The sequence below is a fragment of the Paramormyrops kingsleyae genome, chromosome 17, assembly GCF_048594095.1.
Source record: "Paramormyrops kingsleyae isolate MSU_618 chromosome 17, PKINGS_0.4, whole genome shotgun sequence".
Lineage (NCBI taxonomy): Eukaryota > Metazoa > Chordata > Actinopteri > Osteoglossiformes > Mormyridae > Paramormyrops > Paramormyrops kingsleyae.
The window spans coordinates 11,752,227-11,780,001 of record NC_132813.1 but is presented as its reverse complement, the minus strand read 5'-3'; the positions used below and the strand labels follow the sequence as shown (position 1 = coordinate 11,780,001).

At 37.5% G+C, this 27,775-nt stretch overlaps 2 protein-coding genes across 3 annotated transcripts; one reads left to right on the top strand and one right to left on the bottom strand.

The window, feature by feature from the left end:
* Positions 1–441: 441 nt before the first annotated feature.
* prx (periaxin) lies at positions 442–13,533 on the top strand. Of its 2 annotated transcripts, XM_023812242.2 has the most exons (6): positions 442–521; positions 6,039–6,133; positions 6,611–6,733; positions 7,002–7,161; positions 7,553–7,746; positions 8,525–13,533. In XM_023812242.2, the coding sequence occupies exons 3-6, from the start codon at positions 6,701–6,703 to the stop codon at positions 13,475–13,477; spliced, it is 5,340 nt and encodes a 1,779-aa protein (XP_023668010.1). In that variant the 5' UTR covers positions 442–521; positions 6,039–6,133; positions 6,611–6,700; the 3' UTR covers positions 13,478–13,533. The 2 variants fall into 2 exon arrangements, with proteins under 2 accessions (XP_023668010.1, XP_072557339.1); XM_072701238.1 differs by lacking the exons at positions 7,002–7,161; positions 7,553–7,746.
* Positions 13,534–15,778: 2,245 nt separating this feature from the next.
* Positions 15,779–23,775, bottom strand: kcnk6 (potassium channel, subfamily K, member 6). The gene is made up of 3 exons (XM_023812262.2): positions 23,347–23,775; positions 18,862–19,257; positions 15,779–16,649 (listed from the first exon to the last, which is right to left on the bottom strand). Exons 1-3 carry the CDS (start codon positions 23,660–23,662, stop codon positions 16,411–16,413), a joined length of 951 nt encoding a protein of 316 aa, XP_023668030.1. The 5' UTR covers positions 23,663–23,775; the 3' UTR covers positions 15,779–16,410.
* Between the last annotated feature and the right edge of the window lie 4,000 nt (positions 23,776–27,775).

Sequence of the window (27,775 nt, the reverse complement as noted above, 5' to 3'; positions counted from 1 at the left end):
TTTAGAAGCCTTTAAAAAGATTTAGAAAGTACCTGTTGCAATGCTCCACAATGCAATGTATTTTTTTCCAAGAGAAAACTAAGAAATATGTGTAGTATATCCATATTTTTATTTTTGTTTGTTAAATAATTTCACTAAATAATCTCTTGGTCATTCCAAGAGTTTTGTATTAGCGTTTTCTTATTTTATTACGGTAAATAACACAAAAATGATAGCAGGCTGTCAAAGATATGCTAACTTCATAGAAGTCAGTTAATAGACTCAAGTCAGCTAAACGATACTAATTTTTCTAAACTGCAAAGTTGTGGTCTTTCTGAATCTATGATGTCTAAGCAATGCTGTACAATGTTGTTACAATCCGGCGACTCCGCCCACCCCCAGTCAGGCTCCTCCAATCGCCTTTCAGATGAAGACCTCCTGCAAAAATTAAGCTTGGTAACAGAGGGTGAAAAGTTATTGCTACAGTAGGTCTGCCTCACACAGCTAATTTCCACCGAGAAAGGAGAGGGAGAAGCGAAAAGGTAGGCTTCTGGAGTATCTTTCCAGTGTCCAGTGTCCAGTGTCCAGTGCATTAACACAAGTACAAGGAAAATCTGAGTTAAATTTCTGAATTTAGAAGTTGTTGACAGTTATTGCTCATCTCACAGCTGGTCAGGGAACTATAGCTGTTCATGGCAAACATATTGAGCATTCATATGCCAATACATTACTAAGGAATGGAATGAAAAGGAACGAAAATTGTAATACTTACCAGTAATAGCAAGACTTTTTCACATAGCATTCTCTCCGGGTTAAGTTGCAGGTTTCTAGTTTTGCCATGTTATATGCTAGTTATTTATTATCGATATTAGGAGTTTATTGTCATTTCATGGTTTGCAGAATGACCGTGTCTTTTGTTGTTGTTTTGCTCTTGCTTCTTGGTTTCTGTGCTGCAAAGCTTTGTATCTTCTGTGTTCTGTTTAACATATAAGTATTCGAATATCCCCAATGTTAGGATATGCAAAAGTCATATCCCATAAATAAGAAATTTATATTAATATCGATGATCTGTATTAGTCATATATTATACATGTGGGATGTGGTTATAAACTTAAATGCTGAAAGAATATACTCACATATATATCACACCGACTATATCCATTTGCCAAGTCAGTGACAGTGCTTATTTTAGGAGACTGTTATTTTATACTGTGGCAACAGCTGCAGCATGTGGGTCATGTGATCTGTGGATTGTTTGACCCCAGCTTGTACTGGTGCTTTGTATACTGTGTTTTCAGGACCACCCTAGCCATTCCATGTATCTGTATAATCTCAGCATTTGTCTGCATAGTTAATCCCTGTAATTAGTTAAATTATTTGATGAGGTATTAAGTAGACAAAAATTATATGATGGTGACTGAGTCAACAGGCTATATATTGGATATATTGGATAGTCACTGCAAAAACTGGAGGATCTTTAGGATCACATACACACAGGTTTGTAATTATATCTTTGTGGGGACTCTTCATTCATTTCTATGGATAAAACTCTAATCCCAACATGACAACCCTAACCCCTACCCAACCCTAACCTTATCCATAAGTAGCCAAACTAAATGCGAGACTTTAGGCATTTTTAGTTTTTTGATTGCATTCACAGATCTTTGTGGGGACCCGAAAATAACGGGTTTTTATCACAATGTGGGGGACCAAATGTCCCCCACAATGTAATATAAAGCTAATCCACACACGCACACACAACATGCTACATGTAACTTTTGGTTTGAACATTAGGGGGGGTGGTGCGGTCTCCACCAAATTTGTGATCATTTGGAGGGGAATTGTATTGGCCAGTTTTGGTTATTGGGGGAGTAATTTATGCCAGTGCCAGGCTACATATTGTCACTTTGTATTTCTCTAAATTGAATTAGGAATGGGAGCCTTTGAGAATGTTTATTCTGCATGCATTATGTTACAGGAGGCCATACTGAGTAGGGGGCTCCTTAGAGATCACAGTGTCATACTGCTGCAAATAATTTAGCATTTTGATGATTCTATAAATACATAAGAGACAGCTGTATCTAATCATATCTAATTATATAGGTGAATAATAAAAAACATCCATATTTAGTCTTTAAAAGTATCTAAAGGAAACAGATTATTTGGTCCATTAGTAACCATTTGCTCTTAATATAGAAAGCTTGATTTGAAGTGCTACAGTCATTACAGTTAATGAATTTAACAAATCAATATATTAGAAGAGATTTTAGAAGAATACTAAAAAGTTATGATTAATTACAAGCCCTGTAACAGTAATTAATTATCTATGCATTTGCATGTTGCGTGTAACAGGGATGCTCTACCTGTTATTATACAGACATATCCCCGTGGCAAAATGTTTTAATAAAAAAAATAAAGAAAGTTACATAGGCTGCATTTTTATATACCATTCTCACGGTAGGAATAAAAAATCTAAATTTCTATGAATATTCACCATGATGCTGAGCCCTGGTTTGCGATACATAAGGGACAGGGATAGAGTTCACGATTTGCACATTTATTTGCAGTTTTATTTGAAATTACCATCCTGGGCTTACTTTGGGCTTTGCTTTGGTTTTATCGCCCCTAACATAACTGGGTTCATTTGTTGTATCACGGAAACATAAAGCCCCTCCCTCAGTTTCCCAACCGCTCATTCAGTACAAGGTCATGAGCAAAATGAAAGTGAAAAAGTTAGCCAGGATTTCTTCTTTTCAATATAGATTCATGACATTCCTGTCCCTGCTTTCTAACTGCATCCAGCAAAGTGTCTTTGAGCCCTGAGTGCTGCCTGTGACAGGCCCCTGATCCGCATGACTCACTCCAGCAGAAGTGACTGGAGGATTGGTGGATTTATAACAATACAAGCATCAGAAAAGATTTTTATTATAACCAAAATATATAACCAATTTACATCACAGTATCCATATAACAAACATCTGATATGGTTATTTACACTTGCATTACAATAAATATTATATTGCACCCTTACCGCTCAGATCTAAGCAGTTTTATTGAAGTTTAATTAACTTTTGTATTTGCAAGCTCACTGTGTGTCAACCGCTGTAACAATATTTGCTTTACGTAACTTAATCTTAGGTGGCTATGTTAGTAGAACTTGTTCCTCACACCTTGGTTGATGGTTCCAATCCCATCCTCACCATGTGTATGTTCTCTCTGTGTCCCCCCCCCCCCCCCCATAATCCAAACATTCATTGTGTCAGCATGCCCTGTAATGTCCTGTAATGCTGTAATACAAGGTTCCCAAATCCCGCTCCTGGAGGGATGAACAGCAACACAGTTTGCAGCTTTCCCTGCTCAAACACACCTTATTCAGCTCACCGGCCAAGTGCCACGTTTAACAGGCGTGTTTGAGCAGAGATTTCAGCATCTTGTGTTGCAGACTGGTCCAGGAACGGAACTGGGGGACCCTGCTGTAATACCAACCTGTCTGTGGTGTTCTCTTGCCTTTGTTTGATTTTGCTGTCTTTTATTCTAGACTATTTTGCTAATTTGTACTCGATGAGTGGATATTGAAGGTGGATAGATAGACAAAAGTAATTCATCAATTAATTACACTGAAAATGTATAGATTATTTATGTCCTTTCTTCTTGCAATTTATCTCCAAAAAGAAAAGAAAAAAATTAACAGGAGGTATAAAAGATTCTGTAAAATACTTAATGAACTTTGATTTTCCTAGCTGTGCTTGGGATACAGGCAAACTTTATAGTTTGTTCTATACCGAAATATCCAATGAACTTCATGCAAATTGAGTTGAATTGAATGTTTGTGTCACTTCTGGCATGCCTATAAAAATTAAACTGTCAAAGCTCTGAAAAGGTAGATATTCGGATCATTAGATCAGGAATAATACATTTTATATCTTCAGTTTTCAGGGGTAAGTCGTGTATTAATTCATATATCAGGCTTGCTGTATTTTTTTATTTGTTCATTACATGACAATGAATTCAAATGAACTAACTGTAGTTCTTTTTAGCTGATTTGATGCATAGGAACTTAATAATTTAGATCTGTTTATTTAAGGTCTATATATTTATTGTGGGGATGAATGATTCCAAATTAACAGGTATTTATTTTAAAACATTTTGCCAAGAAAAAAAAGAAACGATAGAAAATGTAATAACCCAAAATAGTTTTCCTCTGCTGCTAATTTTCATATTAATAATCTAAGCATTATAAATGTGAATAACATCAACATGACATTTAGCATGCATGCTATATGCATGTATAAACAGCCTTACAAACTCAAGAACTACTGACTGCGTGTGAGACGGCAGGTGGTGTGAGTGTCAGCTGAGTAAATCAGAAGTAACATGATAGTAGTGCAGAAAATGATCAGCCCACGATACATCGAAATTCTAGACCTTTACTTGGAATGTCAGCAATGTAAGAAAAGGTTTTCCCACTCGTTGTTTTGACAGACTCTGGATTGAACACATCCAGCGCTGACCTTTATAGTGTGACTCATGGACTTATTATGTACAAATGCGTAGGGAGGCATTTTCCATTCTTTTTTTCTCTCATTGGGGGAACAAAAACCAGCACACAAAGCAAGTTATGAATTTGTGTCTAAAATGTAGACTGAGTCATTGTTTCACAAATAGGTACTTAACTTTCATTTTAGCGCAAAGTGTGCAAAAGTGCGAGCAAATTAAAAATTAAAATATTTGAAAGAAATAATGCAACTACCATCTTGGCGTCACAGTCCCATAATAAGCTAACCATAATAAATCTTAACCTGTGTAACAGAATGATTAGTGCACCCCTGGAATGTATATTTACTTAAGCTTGTGAGGTTGTTATGATCTTATTTATAGGTTAACCAACTTGGAAAGTAATGGTGATATGCAGCACTGTAAGGTTACCCTCTGCCCAATTGAAACCTTATATCTGCCAGTCAAGAGTGTGGGAAAACGTCCCATGAACAAAGAGTATTCCAACTTTAAATGCAGTTCACCTGACAGCTTTCTTTGTTGCCTTATTAAAAGTTTTCGAAAAAAAAATGTTTAATGTGTTTTGGAGATATAAAGTAGCAAAGGTTTTTTTGTTGCAGTAGCTGGTAAACATTTAATAAAACCTGTGCCTGATCAAACTAATTTGTTCATTAGTTTAGAGTGTTCATAAGTTGAATAATGGGAAACTCAAAGGATCCAAACTATAATATGCATTTAAATGAATATCTCAGTGGGACAGTTAATGTAGTACTCCACCCAACCATCTCAAGAGGAATAATCTCCAATATCACAAGAGCCTATGTCTAACACGGACACACTGCAAAGAAGAAAGTTCACTGACAGGGACAGACAGACAAGATTGTTGCTAAACACCACAAAAGTAAAGTCTGAAACAACATCACCTCTACTGCCCACTTTCAAGAAAAACTGAACTCCATGACCTTCCCAAAGCTGCAATTTATGATAAGGCTGTCATTGTGACAGTACATTCAGCCAGGATAAACACATAGCTGGGTATGGAAAACACAGAGCCTGGACCCAAGGACTGATAGGTCATCTTTTACCCTTTTTCCTACATTCAGATGAGTTTATGTTTGAAGAGTAAAGGATACCTGTTGAGTATTAAACATGGTATGGCCTGCTACCTTGTGGAAGTCATATCTCACAATTGTGCTGCATGCTCATATACCAGCCAAGAAATATGAGACCAGATTTTGAGGACTTACTTACCCTCATAGTGCTCTGATATTCCGTGATGATATACTTAAGTCATTACACCGTTATGGGAAGCACTGAAGCTCAGTGCACAAAGCAGGTTTCCAACCCTTTGGCCTCTCAATTAGCTGCAGGCTTTTCTTCCTGGATGCCACACAGTTCAGGACCTGTATGATACCAAGACGTTCTCAAAGCAGTTATGAAATCAAATGGATTTTTAGATCCATCTTATGAATACATAATTTGGATATTCTGTTATTTTGTCGAACTTCTGTTATTTTGCGTCTGTCTTTGTTTCATACTGGATGTTTGGATCGTGTTCTTGACAGGTAGACCATCCACTCCCATCAGCAGGTCTTCACCTACCCAACACCGTTCTCCTAACCTCAAAGCCACATTAGAAGAGGAAAGTCCTGAAAGAGTGGTGAGATTTGATCACCATTAATAATCACTGTACAAATAATTTTAGAAAATGGTCAACATACTTCCAAACAAACTATATAAAACCCCAAAAGAACAAATATTTCAAATCTATCATATAATACAATGGCTGTAGATGTTATCTATATAAGTTGCTATGTGACCTTACATCTGAATTGTCTCTAAATTGCTCACAGTGTGAGAGTGTGTGTGCAAGCATGTGAACGGAGGTGGAGTGGAATAACATCCAGGGCACCCCTACCTTGTGTTTCTTGAAATAAAAATACATTTAATCGTTTAAAAACAGATGTTAAAACTGGTATCCACACTTTGTTTACGCATAGGCCATAAGCTAAGAATTTCACAATAATTATTTGCAACATGAGCATAGAAATAGTCACACATTTTGATTTGCTTGGTGTAAACTAGTATAAATCAAGGAGACACTGGAAAGTCTGTTGACTTCATTTTCATATGATAGAAACAGAAGAAAAAACTGCATGAAGAGCTGAAGGAGGTGCTGAGCCGGAAGCAAAGCCATCTGAGAGGAACTCAGTCATTCCAAGGAGATATGAATCCCTCAGGGCAAATCAGTGAGGCCGAGGTAGGCATGGAGTACAGCCGTATTATATGTCATATATGTAACCTGGGAGAATAATCATTTCACCGTTGGGCCTCTGAAGAAGGCCTTTAATTCCCGCTATTCTAAAAACACTGACTGACCATGCTCACTTAACCCAAGCTTTCCTCACTTATACCTCACTTTAAACAAAAGATTTTGCTAAATGAATGGACTTAATGACAAACATTTCAATACAGAAACACATTGCCTATCATCATTCTAATAAACTTGCTTTGCCTTGCCCTGCCAGGAGAAAGCTCCTGCCTCAGAAATGGTGGAAGTTGTTGTGGAGACTGAGGCAGAAGCTGGGGCAAGTGGGTATAGTGTGACAGGTGGAGGGAGAAAAGGAATTTTTGTCAAAGACGTATTAAAGGACTCACCGGCAGCAAAACACCTCAGTCTTCAGAAAGGTATAAAATTAAAAAATATTTGATAATAAAACTGTTGACTGTGAAAGGGATTCCTAACTACCTCTGTATGACATCTTCCATTGAAATTTAAATCATGCAACAAGCGTGTGCTAAGTCCAGATTCTGAAAGTTGTGTCAAATAAATCAAGCAAATTAATTTTGCCATACAATAGGCATGTCATGCCAAGGCATATCTCATACATGAAGCAATAGTGGATGCTTTAAGAAGTGGTCTGTGTGGAATTCAGTCCTTCAGTTATTTTCTTTGGTGTAACTTACATCATCGGATGAAAGAATATAGAAATATGTAGTTTTTTTTTTAATTTAAAATAATTGCTTAATTTACTGTAAATAAGTTTGGAACTTCTTTTGCTTGTTTATCTGAATACAGGAGATCAGTTGCTTAGTGCCAAAGTATACTTTGATAACGTGAAGTATGAAGATGCCCTGAAGATTCTTCAGTGTGCTGAACCCTACAAGGTCTCCTTTTTATTGAAGAGGACAATACCAGGCATGGACGTCAGTACGCTCCCACGTGCTGCTAGCTTCGAGCTCAAAGGCCCAAAAGCCAAAATGCCCAAAATGGTAAATCAAGGAATGGCGCAATTATCTCCACTTACATTAGGATGTAAAGGATATTCTGCAAATGCATTATAAAGGCATTTTGAAGATGTAGTCAATGTAAAGTGCTGCCAGTAATTTTGCTGAGAAGTGTCACAAGTGTGTACCAGGGGCCAGGAAATAACAAAGAATATCTAACATCTAACATCATTAACATCTTAAATGAGGAGCAATCAAATTGAACCAACACAAACAGTCCAAATCATTCCCCTTCCTGCAATGTATTGGCCTTTTGTTTTTTTTTTATTATTATTTTATTATTTTTTAATCAAAAATAATAGCCTTTTGGTCCCATGTAGTATATTAAAAATTCAACATGGTGCTTCAGTGTCTGGTACTATAGCTTTTAATATAATCTAATACATTCCTCTAACTAAAAAAAATCATTTTTACATGAATTATTATTGACTCAAATAATTGTACCATTGACTCGATGAATTTGCAGATAGTGAGATCAAACAAACTGATAACTAGTGAGAATAAAATTTCTACTTCCATTTCACTGTATTACTTTCATTATGTTTTGTTTTTATAACTGTTATAGAAATATAACTGATTGTGACAAGTTTGAAGTTATAAGAGATCTTGGTATACTATTTACTTAGATGTAACTGTTTCAAAATGTATACTAGAATACAATTATTGCAATATATCTCTAGTTTTACCAGTGCATAAAAAATACAATTGATGTGCTTTTCAATTCAGTAAAAAAATTAAATCATGTTTCAAATTCCTTTTGCAGAGTTTTAGAAGCAAAAGACCTTTCAAAGCTAGAAAATTGAGAGCTGGGAGGTTTGGTTTAAAAAGACTAAAAGAGAACAAGCAAATAAAAGCTAGAAGAGAAATCGAAAAGGAAACGTCTCCAGCCAAGCTGGAGTTCAGCCCCATGGATGTAGAGTTTGTCTTCCCAAAGTTACACAAGCTGCCAAAGATCGGGATAGAGCCTATGGAAGGAGAGATGAAATTCACAGGATATGGCCCTCGGGGTGGGTCACTCACAACAGAGAAGAAGAAAAGGAAAATAAGATTTCCTAAAATGAAGGTGAAGCAAGCTAATATCGAAGAAGCCAACACAGAAGGCGGCATCAAGGACACTGGTAAGACTAAAGAAAAAGTCCAAGTTAAACAGAAGGCTACAGGCTTTGGGATAATGTTCACCAAAGCTAAGGATAGAAAACTAGAAGAAAAGATGGAAGTGATGTCACCTGAAATCAAATTCAGACCACCGTCAGTAGAATTCGATTTTGGTGGTGCCGATGCAATAAAAACTCATGTAAAAGAAAAAGATGGATTAAAGTTTAAACCTCCTGAAGTTGAACTATCCATGGGATTGCCCTCAGTGAAAGCAGAAGACACCTTACCTAAAGAGGGTCAAATAAGTCCCAAAGTCAGTAAGGAAGACATCAAGTCACAAAAAGGACACTCGATAGGTGAGGGCATTACAATTGAAATTGGCAAAATCGGTTTTGGTTCTGGTCCGACTGCTGAAGATGAACTTGGCAGTGAAGATGGCAAGACGAAGAAAGCAAAGCTCCAACTGCCAGAAATTGAACTTCCTCGTTATTCCTTAGACAAGAAAAAAGTAGAGAAAGTTTCAGTGGGGAAGGAGAAGATGCAGATGCCATCCATCAATATCACGGCACCGAAGCTTGATTTGCAGCAGCTTCTGGGTAAAGATGTGACCCCAACGTGGAATAAAACATCCAAAGCAGAGGGGACACATGAACCCTTAAAATTCTTGCCAAAGTTTGGAAGTTTAAAGGATGATGTTGAGGTATCTCTTCCAAAATTAGGCTTGATCACTCCAAAAACAGATCTGGAAGAAAAGGGCAAAGATCTGGATGGGCTCCCATCCATTGAAATCTCTTTGCCCAAACCAAGATGTGAGACAAAGCTAGCAGCTCCTCAGAAAGAGTCTGTTGAGACAATTAAAAGACCTGGAATAAAACTGCCAGTCATCGACATTTCAGTACAGGATCCTGACATTGATCTACACCTGCCGAAAGCAAAGGGTGCAGCTGATATTAAAGCAAAAGGGGGATTAATTAAAGGAAGCCAAGACAGAATAGATGGACTGGAGCTAAAAATGCCAGTAATATCATTACCAAAGCCAGAACTGGGTAGAATTAGCGCTTCTACTCCCAAAGCTGATTCCAAATGCCCATTGCTAGATATTATAACAAAAGAAAATGATACAGATGTCAAAGATGCAAGGATAAGCATGCCTCAATTGAATATTTCAGTGCCAAAATTCATGCCTAGTTTTAAAAGTCTTGATCAGCCTGAGGAAACCAAAGCTTCAAAGATTTCTTTGCCAACATTTGAAATTTCATTACCAAAAATTAAACGTGTCGAGTCAGATGTTAGTGACAAAGGTGGGAAGATAAATATTCCGGTTGTGGATATTTCACTTCCAAAACTGAAAACATCTGAATCTGACTCAAAGCTGGAGAGTACAGAAGGTGGCAGAATATCCATACCCCAAGTTGATATCTCACCTCCAGGAATAAAGAGCGAAGATGGAAATAAAAATGCATGGGAAGGTGGTAAATTCCGCTTGCCTACATTATCCAAAATGAAAGCATCCAAAAAAGAAGTGGACATCGAGTGTCCTGAAATGACAGGAGTCAAATTACAACTGCCAAAAATAGATATCATGATTCCAAAACAAATATCAAAAGATACAGAAAGTGATGTTGAAGGACACAAAGGCTTATCTGGAAAGTTTAAAATTCCAACATTTGATGTCTCACTTCCAAAACTTAAAGCACACAAAGAAGTATCAGATATAAGACATGAAAAAGGTTACATGCCCCAAATTGACATTTCTCTCCCAAAACTGAAGCCACCAGCAGCAGAGACACATGTTGAAGGACATGACGACAAAGATGGCAAACTGAAAATGCCTAGATTTGAGATTTTACTGCCGACCATGAAGTCAAAAGAAGCAAAAACTGCTGATGAAAGTCATGAAGTCAAAGGTGGAAAATCATACTTGCCAAAAATGGATATTTCACTTCCACACCGAAAATCACAAGAAATAGTTGCTGAAGTTGAATGCAGGGATGAAGACAGCAAACTTTATATTCCTAAGCTTGATGTCTTACTCCCAAAACTGAATCTACCAGAGGAAAAAATCACGGAAAGTCAAAAATCCAAATACAGCCGTATTCATATGCCTACATTAGATGTTTCACTTCCAAAAATTAAATCTGAAGAGGGCGGTATGGAAACTGATACTTCTGTAAGTAAGGGCGCTAAGGTGAACATGCCCACTCTTGACATATCACTACCAAATTTGAAGTTACCTGAGGAAAACATATTTGCTTCCAGAGGTAAGAAGGATGAAATGAACTCACAGACAACCCCTGTTAAGATACCAGCTGTTAACATCAAGGTACCAAAGTTTGATATTGATCTAAATCTACCCAAAGGAAAGAAAGATGTCACCGCTGACGTGCATTTCAAAGAAAAAAACAAAGAAAAAGATAGAAAAATAGAAGGATCTGCTGTAAAAGACAAAGGAAAGACAGATGTCAGCAGATGTAAAGTTGAGGCCAATATCAAACCACCAAAACTCAAACATATGGATAAGGACCCTGAAATTGATACTCATGAAAAAGATTCACAACTGAAACTCCCAACATTAAAAATACCCAAACTGAACATTGTAAGTCCCAAGCTACCAGATATTGACCTGAATGTAAAAGGGACAAAGGATAGGGAAGAAGCATCCATCAACCTGACTGGAGAGGACCGCAGACCTGAAAGGAGCGACATCCCAGAAGTGGAAATAAAAATTCCTAAAATTTTAATATCTGAAAAAGAAACTGAAACAGAGGTAAAGGCAAAGAAAGGAAAAATTGCAATTCCAGAAAACGCTAAGGAAAGCTATGATGATCGAGTAAAGTACAAGTTTAAAATGCCGAAGTTATCGATGCCTAGGTTAGGTTCTAAAGAAGCTGGCATTGAGGCTGTTGGGGCCAAAGCAGATCCAGAGCCCAAAGCTAAAATGCCGTCTGTTGAACTGTCCCTGCCAACAGGAAAGGTGTCAGAAGGAGGACTGTTACTTCCAAAAGCTGACACTAAGTATGAAGGAAAGTTTAAAATACCTACAGTTAATATATCCGCACCTAAAGTTGATGTTGGTGTGAGTATTCGAAAAGACAAACAAGAGGTGTCACTTGGTTCAAGCTCATGTAAAGAAGGTGCAAGTGATCAAGATTTTGAAGGAAAGGACTTTAAGCTTAGGATTCCAAAAGTGACCTTACCTTCATTTAATGTGTCTAGCTCAAAAGAAGAAAATATTGAATGTGACACTGCAATGGGATCAAAGGACATTGATACTCATGCAGACTATAGATTCTCTAAACCAAAGGTCAAAATGCCAGATGTTGACATATCCATCCCACAGCGCAAAACAGGAGAAAATACTCTTGATGTTAAAGCTGACAGGAAATTTAAACCCAAAATTAAAATTCCAAAAGTGAATATATTAGGAAGTACAGATGAAGGAGTTTGCTCGCATACTACGGCGGAACCAACGAAGATGAAAATGCCAGCATTAGACATATTAGTCCCAAAAGGCAGCATGAAACTGGACATTGGTTTACCAAAAGGTGAAGGTGCAAGAGGAAAAAATCCCTCAACTGGCTCGCCGAAGTTAAAGATGGGAAAAGATATAGAATTGGAAAAACATGGGAAGAAAAAAGATGGGGAGCAATGGAGTGAATTTAAAATGAAAAAATCTGGCAAAGGCACAGCTGAGATGCATGTGGAAAACAAAGAAAAAGTGCAGGGAAAGTTACAAATGCCAAAAATTACCCTTCCTGGTATCGATTTTTCTATACCCAAAGAAGGAACTGACAGTTGTGTTGCTAAGCTGCAAAACCCAGAAATAAGTACTAAGTCATCAAAATTTAAAATTCCTGACTTGGAGATATCAGGCTCCAAAGGAACAAAGGCTGAAAGCAGTGGGTCTACAGAACATGCCGGGAAAACAAGAGCCTCAGATGCTCCTTCTGTGTCTTTAGACCCTGAGATGGGATATGAAGGACCCAAAATGCCTAAAGTGAAGAAAGCAGTGTTTGTTTTACTGAATCCTAAAGCTGAGATGTCTCAGTCTTTTACTAGCCTCTCTGATGAAGTGACGAGTGTAGAGCCAGCTGCTGCCAAAGCGAGAGCACCGAAGAGCGAAATGAAATGGAAGGAAGACAAAGAAAGTACTAAGCAGATGAAAAAGGACAGAGTCTCTGGGGCTGACAGAGAAAAAGCAGGGATCAGATCAAATATCACAGAGAAAGTTGGAAAGGGTAAAGAAGAGATCAGTAAACCTGTAAAGTCAAGAACAGAGACGGAACAGCAGAGCTCACAATCGCCTATACCAAAATTATCGCTTGACTTTTTCTCTGGAAGGGCCACAGAGGAGGCAGAATATACCACTGTGACTAAAAGGGAGGGACAGTGTGGTGAAATCAGCAAGGGAAAGTCATCTCTGTTTAAGGTCTCAGAATTCAAACTAAATATGTCTAGTATCACGCGTATGACACCAGAGAGTTCTCCACAGGGCAGTAGGGACTCTCTCCATTGTACCAAAAATGATGAACCCCGGAGAAGCTACAAAATGCAAATGCCCAGCGTAGGATTCTCCAGCCATTCAACTCCAAAAGACCCCAGTACGTTCAAGGAAGGATAAATAATTGGAATTAAATAATTCAAACTATGCTAAATAAAATTGGGACAAGTAAAGTCTATAGTTATCTTAAAAATCTATTATGATCTATCCACCTTGTTCACTCTATGAATCACAAGCTGTTTTCAGAATGGCTCTCTATTGTCAAAACATAGTATTATATAACGTCCGCCATTTTGTATTGCTATTTGAATTCTCAACAGCCAATCTGATTCAGTATATAGCACACAATAAAATACCCACAATGCATTGCAAATTATGGTCTACAGCAGTGCTTCTCAAACCAGTTCTCAGGGACTCCCAACTGGGGGAGAGCAGAAATGTGGACCATCTTGGATCCCCAAGGATTGCTTTGAGAAACACTGCTCTACGAACAGCAGGCAGTAGAATGCAATGTCCAAAACGATTGTACTGTTTTACTGATGAATCCCCTGTACTACATAGATAGGGAGCATCATGATAAATTTTATGGATGATTTTTTAAATACTACTACTACTACTAATAATAATAATAATAATAATAATAATAATAATAATAATAATAAATTCCACAATACAAACAAAAACTAAAACTGTCTAAAAAAAAGAAAAAAGATTAAACTGATCAATATATATACTTATTATTGAACTTTGTTAAAAAGAGTTTATGATTAAATAAATACTAGCAAGTTCATTAGAATAATTTTCGAAGTAGTAATAATAATTAGGAAGCAGGCATTGAAAAAGTATGTATTGTCTCTCTTGAAGGATACATTAAATATGGCTTCAATAAAACACTGCGAAATTTTCATATATCATAATTTTTGTTACCTTGAAACCTGAAATGCACGTTTGATTTACTAGTTGATTCACTAAGCTATCATCTATAAAAGTAATGTTTTCATATTAAACACAAATATTTTCTGAATGTTTAATATCTGAATATTTAAATAATTAATGTAATAATTTTGCCTGGCAACTATGGACAAAGTTGGTTTAGCTTCGTGTAATATTCTAAATATATTGTTGATTTTCATCTGATCCTTAGTTATAACATGCTGTCTAAAATTAGAGTAATTAATACTGTTCCTTTGCAGTTAAATAAGAATAAACACTGTATTCTCATTTTGAAAATTTTATATTTACTTGGGTTCATAATTGTTTTATTTTTCTTGAGTCACTTGCATGGCGAGAGGGTGAGGACAGTTATTTTAGGTTTGATTTGTCTTCTTAACTCAATGTGATGCTTGTAATTAATGAAGCAGGCGAGTCGTATACTATAGGAGTGTGTTATTTGTTATAAAAGCTGTATATTGCGATCTGTTGTGACCTAAAGGAGTTAATATTTCTCGTCATTAATATTTGTAGAAAAGGTTAAAATATTTACATTAAAATTTTATATTGTAATGCATTTAAAAAGTCACGTAATCTTCAAACTTTAACAGTACTATCCTGTGTACAATTTTATGTTTTCCATTTCTCATTATTAACAAGTTTAAAACATTTTTCAACATATTTGCTTTTTATATGGAAAACGTTTAAACTGCTTCACTAGGACAATGATTCCAATAAACATAATAATCTAAAATAATGTGTTTGTGTCCATGTCTTTTCAAACGGTATGAAAATACTTCATATTTTATATTTATGTAACTCAAGGTTCACCCTTTTCAGGGCCACAAGCGCAGTTTGATTAAACTTTTTGGCCCTCGTCATCTTTCTTTTCATTCTGACGTGCTGATCAGGGGGAGCCCCCTAGTGGCCACTGGGCTGTATGCAGCCCCCAAGTTAGCTTACACCTTGGGGCTGGCCCTGATATAAACACATAAAACAACGATATTAGAAATAATCAAAATAGACGAATAAATAACAGGAAACGCAGAAGCAAACTTCCATTTAATTTCACAAGCTTGATTTTCACCTGAGAAGTTTCATGCAAATGGAGATAACTATCATCTATTAAGTAAAATGTTGGGCAATTATTTCTTCTTCACACTGTATATAAACATTTATTATTATGTTTTCCAGTTCAAAACCCACATAAATTATTTAACCACAACACAGGTTGCTATCTTCTTCGGTGAATGAAGGGACCCAAGATCTTGTAATGAAGTTTCCGTAAATTTTATTTAAATAAATCTGGAGAACAAACAATAAGAAGACAAGGTTTTAATAAGCATGTGCATTGATGCTGTGATGTAAATCACTTATCATATTCTACTGCCACTGTCAGACATTTTCTTTGCATTCTTACTTTATCCCACCCAATTCTCCAATCCAAAGCTTGAGAAAGGCTGTAAACTATTTCTTCAGGAAAAAAAAAGTAAAAGTAACAGCATACAATTCTTAACACCACAGATATTTTCAAATACATGTACGTTGAGGACCAACTTGTTACCACCTAAATTTTGAGAAATTAAATAGCACTAATATAATATAATATACATGATAAAAACACTACAGCAAAACCAAGAACACAGACCACAACCTTCGGGAGCATCAGCATTTACCGTATATTAATTCAGATTCAATCCAGCTCCAATATTTATTTATACCAAGAAATGCATCGGGGATAAGAAAGAATGTACAAACAAGAATAATAATAATAATTCGATACCTTCAATTAATTCCTGTACTTTTAAAGCCAACATAAAACTTGTCCCTTGTGTTACAGGTTGATAAGATAATACTATAAGAGTGTTAGAGCTGGCTTGCATTTATGCACCTTATACACCTTATTTCTTGAAATCCCTCTTTAAAAAATGAGAAAAATACTTCCACATTAAATCTTCCCAGCAAGTCAAGTAAAAGGGATGAATTCTGATTACATGTTTCATTACAAAGGAAAGTATCATTTCACTTTCAGAAAGACCATAAGCTTATTATCCCATCACTGACATGACGGGAATTAGTAATAATGGTGAAGTAGTTCAACTGAACTTCTGGACAGCATTGGCTTATCTGTTGATGGAGCTGTAGGAGACCTGGGAACTTGGATCCAAAGGCTTACTAGTGTTCTTGTCCACATTTGCCTGCTCATTAGGAGCACTTTGATCGGCTACAATGGGCTCTTTGTCTTCTTCCTCCTCCTCACAGTGGGGCAAGTGCAATAATGATGTCAGGCCATGCAAGTCAGCCAGCTTGTGGAAGGTGCGAAGTACCAGGAACATGACCGTCAATCCCACCAACAGGTAGACTGCAGGTAATCACACATAAATTTTGCAAAAAAAGAAGAAGAAAAAAAGGACAGATCAGTTATGATTAAACATAGCTTATGTCTCTACTCAGGATAAAAAGCAACGTGCAAATTTGCACTTTGGAACTTTTCCACACATATTAGCACCCAAAATATTATTTTTTCAATTCAACTTTGCAATTTAATTTGAGCCCACTTTCTTGTGATATTTTGTTTAATATGGAAGGAAGCCCCTTCGTACAATATTACATGCATAACTATTTAAACAAGTTACACTTTAAAGTTAACCACGAAGTATCAGAAATAAAACTTTACGATTAACAGTGGATTAAAAAACTAACAGACAAAACACAGAGTACATGTCCTTCAGTCACATGGCTTGTCCTACCACTACTATGCTGGTGACATCTAGGTATACCTCAGCTTGCCTCTAGAGGGCGGTACGGTCTGCTCAGATCTACACATGCTTTGTCAATATGGCTGCCTGGATATATATATAGTCTTCTCCTTCAGCCGAACCTCTGTGTCTTCCCTGCCAGCCCTACCATTCAAGCACCATCACAAATACAGTTAATGGTTTATGAAGCTTCCTTTGGCTATCACTAGTAATGACAGGTGACCAGCTTTCCTTTGCTGCCCACACAGCAAGTCGGCCTAGCAGATTCACTCAGTAGAACAGCAGGAAGAGCAGGCTTTGTGTGGCAGAATGTACAGCTCAGCTTCTAGTCCAGGTACACAAATTTCCTTAATATTAGTTTCTTTCTTTTCTATTTCCCTCCATGTCTCAAATTTCTCTACCTACGTACCATTGTGCCCAGGAGATATTAAAGATTAAGTGGATCATATTTTCATTATGCGTGTTTTACCAATTCAGTTCAAAGACTGTAATATACGCTTTGTGATGCACACAGTCTACATTTTGTAACATGTACTATGACTTGTGACTTGGTATAGTTTTTTTTAATTCTTATTTAAATAATCCACTGTTAAATAAATACAATGGAAATTACACAACACAAATTGCTCCATAATATTTAATAAAAACAAGAAAGTTTTTGAAGCTGCATGCATTTCAAATATTGACGTGCAAATTTAGTTATTCTCCAAGTTTTACTTTTCAAAAATAAATTTGTTGCCTCCTATTCTGGATATTCAAGAAAATTAGCTTACTAATGGTCTTCTAGCAACACCTGGAGGCATTAAATAAAACTGCAGTGCATCAAGTATATAGAAGAGTCACTGCCAAAATAAAAACTGCTACCATAAAACATAAATTTAAAAATTGCCAGTGTTGCCCATCATAATATATTTCCATACATTTCTTTTAGTTTCTGAGAAATATTTGATAACCAATAAGATATAATAGTGTGGGGGAAAAAGACTATACTATTGTGATATTTTCACCAAATATTTATATAGGCCTAATTTCCTGACACCCAATTTTAATAGTTCTATACTTGCTACTTGTTACTTTGTTTATCCATCCGTCTGTTTGGTGGTACACAGCAGGTTGCCCTGTTTATATAGGCTAGTATAGAAATGTCAGGTGCAACAATACTGTTCAGATTCTTTCAGCAGTGATTTTTGTTTAAAAAAAAAATAAACTTAAGGGTAGAATATAAAAAACGGCTACAAAGGTGACAGGGTGCGCTATGCACAAACAGGTAAAAGCTTTTTCTGAAACAGGAGTATGTCGATAAAAGTACATTATAACAAGCTCCACGTTAAGCATTCACAAATGGAAGGTGCAGACGTTCATGTAAAACTAGGCACAAAATGACGTACAGCGCCTTCTGAGAAGTTACAGCAGTCACTGGAAAACCAGCAAGAACCCATGGAATACAAGTGATTAGGCTCAGGTATTTTGACCTGAAATCCCCGTCTGACTCCCACATTCACTACTATTGCGTCAGCAGATGTAGTGCTGAAATAGTTTACTCCACGGAGAAAGAGCCATGGACAGGAGAGGAGCATAACCCAGAAGGTAGAAGGACAGAGTGCTGACCACTATGCCACACAAAAGCATTAGTAATTATAAATGACTCTAAATGTACTTTATATTGTAGAATTTCGTGTGTACAGGCAAAAGAAATATTTTAAGTCTACAAAAACGTAAATATTAAAAGTTTGAAATTTGCTGGAGAAATACCACCTTCCCCCCCCCCCCCCCCCCCCCCCCCCCACTGTATGTACGGTCATACTTTCTACTCACCCATCACAGATATCTTGTAGAGGGACCTGAGCTTCTGGTTTGGTTGCTCTCCTGGCACATAATCTCCAAGCCCTATGGTGCAGAGCGAGATGAAGCAGAAATAGAGGGCATCCAGGAACGACCACGAGGTTTCAATGGCGCTGAAGATCACAGATGGGATCGCAAAGAAGCACAGCACCACCAAAAAGAGGAGGAGCAAAAAGTGCCAGATGCCGGCTCTCTTGGGATTCCAGCCAGCCCAGCGCTGGCACAGGGCAATCGGCTTATAGGTCAGCAGATGCATAAGGCGCTGGACACTGACAGCCAGCACCAGCATTGTAAACGGAACCCCCAGCAGGGCATAGATGATGCAAAACGCTTTTCCCGCATCTGACAGCGGTGTGGTGTGACCATAACCTACAGAAAGCAGAAAATATGGGTAGATTTAAAAAGAATAAAGCACAGTCACATGCATAAACATTAACCTTCAATTTAATCGATGCAATTATTTCACCTTCCATCAGTTTTGCAACTATGTAACTATTTTCAAAGAAACTGCCTTTCAGACAAACTTCAAGCAAACTTTCAGATCAATATTCAGTTCTTAACAGAACAAAAAGCTATACGTTTCAAGTTACACAACTTTTAACACGATACAAACATTTAATGTGTAACCGATTTTAATCATTCATTAATCCATTCATCGATAATTGTGTCTGTTTTAAAGATAGTGAACATTTAAAAGGGAGTTTGAGTAATTTAAGATACATAGTCATTAGCATTCAATGTAACATGTGATACAGAGTTCTGACAGGGTCAAGCAGCAATAAAGCAAGATTAACATAGAAATATTAAAAGTTTTCTGCCCATTACAATGAAGAACTAAAGACTAAAACATTAAAAACAATCAATAGGGCTAAAGCAAACATTTGCATTGTTGAGCAACCTTCTGATATGTTTTCAACCCATATATCAGCCTCTATTCTTTCCCATCAAATGACAGAATAACATATGTGTGCCAGTCAGAGACACATCAGTACAGCTTCTCTTATGACACACACACACACACACACACACACACACACACACATACACTTTCCTTACATTCATTACGTAGGTGTAGACTATGTAGAGCAATGTAAAGCAATTTCATTTTGGATGATATTAGGTCCCACTGGACAAGACTTTGCTGAAGTGGAGGTGAATGAATGGACTTGTATTTCCAAGGTAGCTGGGGGTGGACCCTGTTCCCAAGAGTTAAGTGAAGACCTCAAAGCTGCGAATGTACAGTAAATCGATGTGCCTTGATTTCACGTATTTGAATTGTGACTACGTGTACTACCCTTGCACTTTGCACTAGCTACATGTATGTCTGCCTGCGGTCTGTGTAGACCTACCTGCTGATATATGCACAAGAATTTCCACCTGGGATCAATAAAGTTTATGATAATCTTAATAATGCCACTCGGACAAGCAGCACCGCTTGCATTTATATTTTAAGCAAAAGCTGCTGCCCAAAGTGGGGCCTAAGCCACAGACCAGGGATGCCCAACCAGTATATTTTGCCGCCAGGGAAAGGGGGGGGGGGGGGGGTATTAGTGACCATTTATCTATTAATCATTTCGTGATCGATCTGGAAAGACGCCATGATCGATTGTGCACACTGCCACAGAGCCACGGACAGCTTATGGTCAACCCCATTAAAAAAAAAAGTCACTGACAAATGGTTTCCCTATCAAAATGATAAAAAAAAAGCAAAATCAATGCTTAATAAATTTACAAATCCTGTTTACAACTAATAGGCCTACCAATAATCAGGAACAAGCAGCATGCTAAAGTCAGTGTACAAGTAAATACATTTTGACTTTGTTTTGTGAAATGAACCTTTACAAGGTAAATTTTAAAACAAATAAATTTTGCTTCACAGTAAAATATGCCCTAGTACTGAAGCTTAACTTCTCTTACATTTATTTTAGGGCTGCGTAATATTACATGGTAATGAGAAATGTCCACGAGTAACATAACATGATATTTATAATAAAAAAAAAGGAGATAAAATTACCCAAAATAAACTATAGCCAATTAGAACTTCTCATCCACTAAGAGTTCATGTCAAAAAAGTTGGTGGGGTTGCCTTGAGTTGTGTCAACAGACACAATGCGGTGCTGACAAATGCGATGTGATTATTGTGCAGTCGCATGATATATTGCATTGCCCAAATCTATTTGGATGCTATGGACTGTCAGTCTAAAATGCTTCTTTTTTTTTTTTAAATGATATTGCACCTTATTTATATCACAGAGAAACTTTTCACCAAAGGTATCTTGCATGCATTCTTGCCTGAATGTTTCCACCTTAGTCATTAGTAACTGACTCATGACAATCCTATCAAAGCCGGTTGGAGTAAGAGCTGATTTAACATGCATCTGCGCACTCTACAATGTTATGCATATGTAATAATACTGATTTTATCATTTTTAAGAGGTATAAGGCATAAATACATTTTATGCATTTTCCAGAAGAACTACAAAGACTCTGGATACTTTGAGCCACACCACTGTCAGAAATACAGCCATGATTCTCATTTCGAAATGTTTTTTGCAAAAGTACTGCATTGCAATTTGAGGCAGCATGGTGGTTTGGCAGATATAAATAGGGTCACGGCCCATATTATGTATTAATATATCATTATTTTTGGTTAGAATACCAAGTATATATTGCATATATAACACTTAGAAATAGGCAAGTTACTTGGTATTTTATTTAAACTGATTATCTTTAAATTGACTAAATTAAGTGCTGCAAAAAAAAAAAAATCTTGACTTTGCATTTAGTTAAAATATTTGTCTTTCACTTTTAAAATGACCAAACTTATTTGGAGAACAAGCTAGAAAAGAATCCTGGCATCATGGTTCATGGATTCATCAACTCAAGACCGGATTATAGTAATTCCCTGGGATCTGGCCATTGTGAAGAGTGAAACTGATATAAAGAGCACCGGCCCGCATAGCTCACTTCTCAGACTGCGCCACTATTTGTGTTCACTCTGCATTCTGCATTCCCATGTTTACACAGAATCTACCGATGCGTGGATCTGATTGCTTGGCTGGCAGTTCTTGTTTCTATGAACCGCTCTCTTTACTCTGTATTATCTCCATATTTACACTTGGTTTAGTGTTATATATGGAAGTTATTACTTCATTGTTCATCTTTCTTGCTAAAGACCACTGAAAGGGAACAAAAACCATCACAAATAGGGTACCTGCTTTCTTATACAGAAATCTTCTTGTATCTTTGTTAATACCTTAATATATCAGATAAACTGCTGAATAGTTAGCATCTTAGTAATCAGTGGTACTACCCAAACATCAAAAAGAGCAGCAGTTTTCAACCCCTGGGTCGCGACCCCAATTTGGGTCACATCAACTTTTGAAATGGTCACGAGGCAGAGTTGGAAATGTAATCATTTAAAACCAGCAAGCTTCTACGCTGATCCATGATCAGATTTCCCAGCCCCAATCCTAGAATTAACCTATATAAATGGGTCCTTAGTAATAGGACACTTAAGTAACTTACTAAGTCTATAGAATCAGCAGTACTATAGCAGCACTACATGGAACAAAAATGTACTATATTAAATTGTTGTTGTTGCAGAGATTAACGCACAAGACCTCTGATTCTTGGTGGAAAAAGAAACATAAGCATAAATCAGCAGGCAAACTGAGAACTTGTTTTTAAAAAGATCAAACAGCCATAACATATAACACATGCTTACTGTAACTACTACGAATTCGGAGCTGTTACATATTGCTGTTTCTCGAAACAATCCCTGTGTTTATATAATCATTTGACGACTGTTGTTCTCCTGAGCCTTCAAATATAGGGTCTTATTGTAAATTTATAAATATACATTTTATGCAAAAGTTCTCTTTTCTAAGAAATGTTGAATATTAAAATGTCATTTGTTTACATGCATGATGTGCTACATTTAACAAGGAAGACTTACAAGAGGCAGTTTAATACAGTTCGTATCTTCCATGAAAATGTATTATTGAATTACTAATCTATTGAACAACGTGACAAAATCAGATTTTATTGTATTAAAGACACTCCTGCGGGGGTAATCTTGTGTTGTGGGAATATCATGTACAGAAACCTGTTTTGTAACATTTGTTATTCTATGATCACAATTATGTGGAACGGAAGAATATAATGGAAACTTCAGTTTCATCTCTAGCACAATCGCTGTGCTATCAATAGCAATATGTGAGCTTTAGCCACGTCAGTATGAAAAATCTGTATAATCATTTCACTGCTTTGCTTGTGCATTGTATTAAGAGCATTGTATGAATTTACATACCTTTTAACACCAACATTCAAAAGAAACAGTTAATCTTTAACGTTAAGATTAATATCGCGCCTCGATCAGAATTTGCAGAATTTGTTGTGAACTTTTCAGAGCGGAAGACGCCTAATGGCCAAAATAACTTGTGCATATGTACTTACCTACGGTCGTGACCAAAGTGCTGGCGAAAAATAAAGACGAGACGAAATCCCAGTTTGAAGCTGACGAAGCATTTCGAAGCATTGATACCCCATACTTATTCGCCGTCAAAACCCGGACTAAAAAGTTTTCTAGAGATGTTACATTCACACAGCTCTGGTTAACAAACTGCTCTTTGAGTGTCTTCAGCTCGATTTTCAGTCTTTCCTCCTGGGGTCTCTCTATAATGGAAAAGACGAGGGCTCCAAATACAAGGTACAGGATATAAAGCAATACGAATCCTACAAGCACGGCATAAGATTTGTAAGAGGAAGGCATTCTTGTTTGCACACTGATTCTTTCCTTCTTTTTAACGAAGACTATCGCTATGTACGTCTTGCTCTGTCAACTCCGCCTTCCAGCACCCAGCCCCGCTAAAAACAAACAGGAAATAAAAGTCCACTTTTCAAAAACGCGAAACTGTCTAGACGCGGTAGTGATTACACAACATTGTAGTTTATGTTAAGAAAAATACAGTGCCAAGATATATTTTTAAAATCGTGAAAATGTCTAAAATATGAAGAGAACAATTAAATAACTGTAGCAACTGCATGGCAATATTTCTATCAGTATTGTAAGGTCTTTCTGTGTTGTGTATGTTTCACTATTGATATAATGCTGTATAAATAAAAAGTGGATGGGGGGGATGTCACATGTTTTTTTTTTTTTGCTTTGGATGGGTTGCAACATCTCTCCCTGTGATTGACAGAATTTGAAGGGTTATCTGACCTAGGGTCCTGAGTGGATGAAGTGAATTTGTGATGAGAGAATGCTGTAATCAGCACAATACTTGCCAAACATGTTAAAAGCAGGGGTGGCCAATCTTATCCAGAAAGGGCTGCTGTGTGTGCAGGTTTTTGCTGCAACTCCCTACTTAGATTACGAATTAGTGGACTGATTCGATGAAGAGTCCTCACACCTGGGTTTGAACAGCTGACCTAAAGGTTACCCCTAAAACCTGCATCCATGCTGAGCCTATTTTAAAGTATGGGACTGGCTGTGTGAACTGCATTGGACATAATGGTAGATTACAACATTTTAATGTTTCCTAAATCTGTGTAGTTGAGGCCCAGGTGGGTTAGGGATGGCTGGCAGTGTGCCGTTATCGAATTGTTGGCCACTAGACACTGGCTGAATAAAGTCAGGGAATGGGCACACATTTCACATCCTGATGGAGTGTTTGGGACTTCTGAAATGCGCCTTGCTTAGTAAAGCTTCGACTTTCATTTTGTACTTATTGTAAGTGAATGAAATGATGTTGTCTGGGAATGGGATGATGTAGCTCATTTCATTCACTTTAAAAGATGTTTTCAAAAACAGGTGTCAGCAAATGTGATTTGTAAAACTTACCCTGCTGGTTAAAAAATTAAGAGCAAAATATGTAAATATCTCACATCATCTTCATTTTTAGTTTTGCCTGCTCAATACATCACTGTTATACCGTACAATAACCTCAGGACTGGAGGTTATTATAATTTTTTTTAAGGCCAGATCATTTGTTAAAGTCTTCTTTAAGAGTTCCCCATTGATACAGTAATGCCCAAAGATCTTTTTCCTCTAAACCGCTTGTATATTGTGAATACTCTTTGTTTTGCACTCGTTTACTTCAGTAGCTTTCTTATTACTTTCTTCTTCCTTGTTCCAATGCTCCACTAGTTCTTAAGTCACTCACCCCTAGTTAGTGTTATTATAGACTGTAGTGCAGATCCGGGTATATGTTGTGATCAGTGTCACCAGCAGTGGATGAACTGTACAATCAGTACTTGCTTTGCATATGGCCATATAGTGTCGGAATGCTGCCTCTCCCTTCCAGTCATGCCAGTCGGAGTTTCTTTATGGTAGCCGCCCTGCCGCTTTGCATTTCCAAATCTGCACTTGCTGACGCACTTTCCTTATCCCCTCCCTGTTCCTGCGGTGAGTCGCTCAGAGGTCTATATTCGAGGGATCTCCCCGCCTGGCATATCCGTGTTTCTGCATGCCTAGTTGTGGGCTGTCCATGCCACCTCACCTGCCCATCTGCCTGCCTGTGCCCCAGCTTGCTCCAGACTGTGCCTGGCAGGGCTGCAGTTCCCATGGGATGCACATGGATTAGGGTGACCACCAGAATGACTCTAAGAAGGACACCTGTGTCCAAAAATGTGGACTAGGGCTCAAAAAGAAGAGATAAGGTGATATCATACCCATACTACAGGAGCTGAGAAGGGAATATCTACTGGGATATTTATCTCCTTATCTCGAGAGAACTTTAAACGTCTCGGCTTCTGTAGCATGTGTGTGTGGGTGTTTCACATTTTTGTGTGACTGGGGGTGGAAGAGAGTGGTGCTAGTCGCTGACATGGAGGTGGGTAGGGGGAGGGAAAAGGAGGACAAGGGAGCTAAAAGGAGGACATCCAACAGCAGTCTGGGCACAGGGCTGAAAAACTGGACCGTCTGGGCGAAGCCTGGACAAGTGGTCACCCTAACGTGGATGTCATCCTCCTCGTGGGAAAAAATGACACACAAACATAAAAAAAAAATACCACCCCCCTAAATACCACCCCCCTATTTAATCAAGATCCCCCCCGTGCCCCTGCCACCCTCCATGAACATTTTTGAAATACTGATTTATTTTACACTGGTACCTCCCTACCTGTGCTGTCACATAATCTGCCTGAATTTACTTCACACTAAATTGAGTGACGTTGCACTTCCTGGTGCCACATGTCGTTGGGCTTCCCCATGGTTTCTTTGCCACTCAGAGGGAGTTTTTCCTGGTCACTCTCACCTCTGGTTTACTCTCTGAGGACTTTGCGCCCAGTATTCTGTAAAGTTCTTTGTGCCAGTGTTCCTTGTAAATATAATATTTACTCTATTAACTGTCCACATAAAGACAGCAAACCAGAAGCACTCGACTTTCACTCTTTATATATGCAAAATAAAAACACAACAGAATTTTTCTTTCCTTTTAACTCCTTCCTAAATTATCCTGGATTTAACCTAAATTAACCAGTTAGAATATGGATGGATAAAATTGTTTAATCTTCTTGCACTGTATTATGCTTTGAAATTCATTTATTGTCCTCTGGTTTTAAAATAAGCAAATGTTTATAATTGTAAAAAATTGTTTATTATTGTCAAAATTGAAAATTTTGAGTAACCTGTTGCATAATCACTTGGTCTCGTGTCCCGTGCATCAATTCATCTAAATGAAACCAAGCAGGGTGAATTGATGCAAAGACTATGCTGAGCTATAGCCTGGCCCCCAGCAAACATCAAGGTCCCTCAGTGCCTCGTGAAAAACGATTCATCTTAAGAGGTTATTTACTGTAAGTAACAGACTCCTGGGTTACTTAAACTGGCAACACCGGGATATCAGCCCCCAGACATGTTCATCCGCCCATCAACTAAAAAACACATTAAAAACGGGGCTAAAGCAGAAATCTGCACTGTTGAGCAACCTTCTGCTACGTTTTCAACCCATATATCAGCCTATATTCTTCCCCATCACATGACAGAACAACGTATGTGTGAAAGTCAGAGACACATCAGTACAGCTTCTCTTATGACGCAAGAACAAGGAAGCCCTTGTTTGACTACCAAGGACCATTCAAAGGACTTCCTTAAAATGGTAACTCTGAAAAACAATGTTTTGCGAGGGTTTTAATCACAAGATCATGGACTTTTTTTCTGACCATGTGATCAAAGCTGTTTGGCTACACTTAACATAGTTTGCCATTAATCTATGCTAATATTTGTAACTTTTTATGAATGGATAGGGTCCATGTGAAAAAGGCGGTGTTTAATGTTGCCCTTCTCAATGCCAACACATAGCCCTCAGGAATCCTCATCCTGTTTGCCTTCCCCTTGAGCACCAACGCTAAAATATCCAGTTCCCAGCGTTAACAGACAGTAAAGGACAGTGGTTTAACTTTAACAAAATTTAAAACACTTGCTTAAACACTGGTTATGAACTACTTGCTATGTTTTCTGTATTTGTTGAATATAACCCTGGGGAGAATACAGGTGGAGCACCAGACCTTACAAGCCACCACAAGTAAACTCTCTGTGTGTAGTGCACCTTTTTGCAGGTCTGTTCACTTGACTTGTTTCTTGATGGGCTGGCATGTTTGAACCATGTGTTTTATTGCCAGCACATGGTGAATGATGAAAAGGAAAACTCAATAAAAGTATTTTGAAAATGAGAATGTTGCAAAGATTTGGTTTTTCCTTCTTTTCTGTCCAAATTTCATAGGTGAAATTAACAAGTTGGAACAGCATGAACAGTCCAGCGGCTCGTATATGGCACATTCATAGCATGGACTGGGAAAGGGTTATTTTTTACAAAACACCTGTTTTTGAGTTCACTGGGCCTGTATGATCATTTTAGCCAATGGACATATTTTTCCTATAATG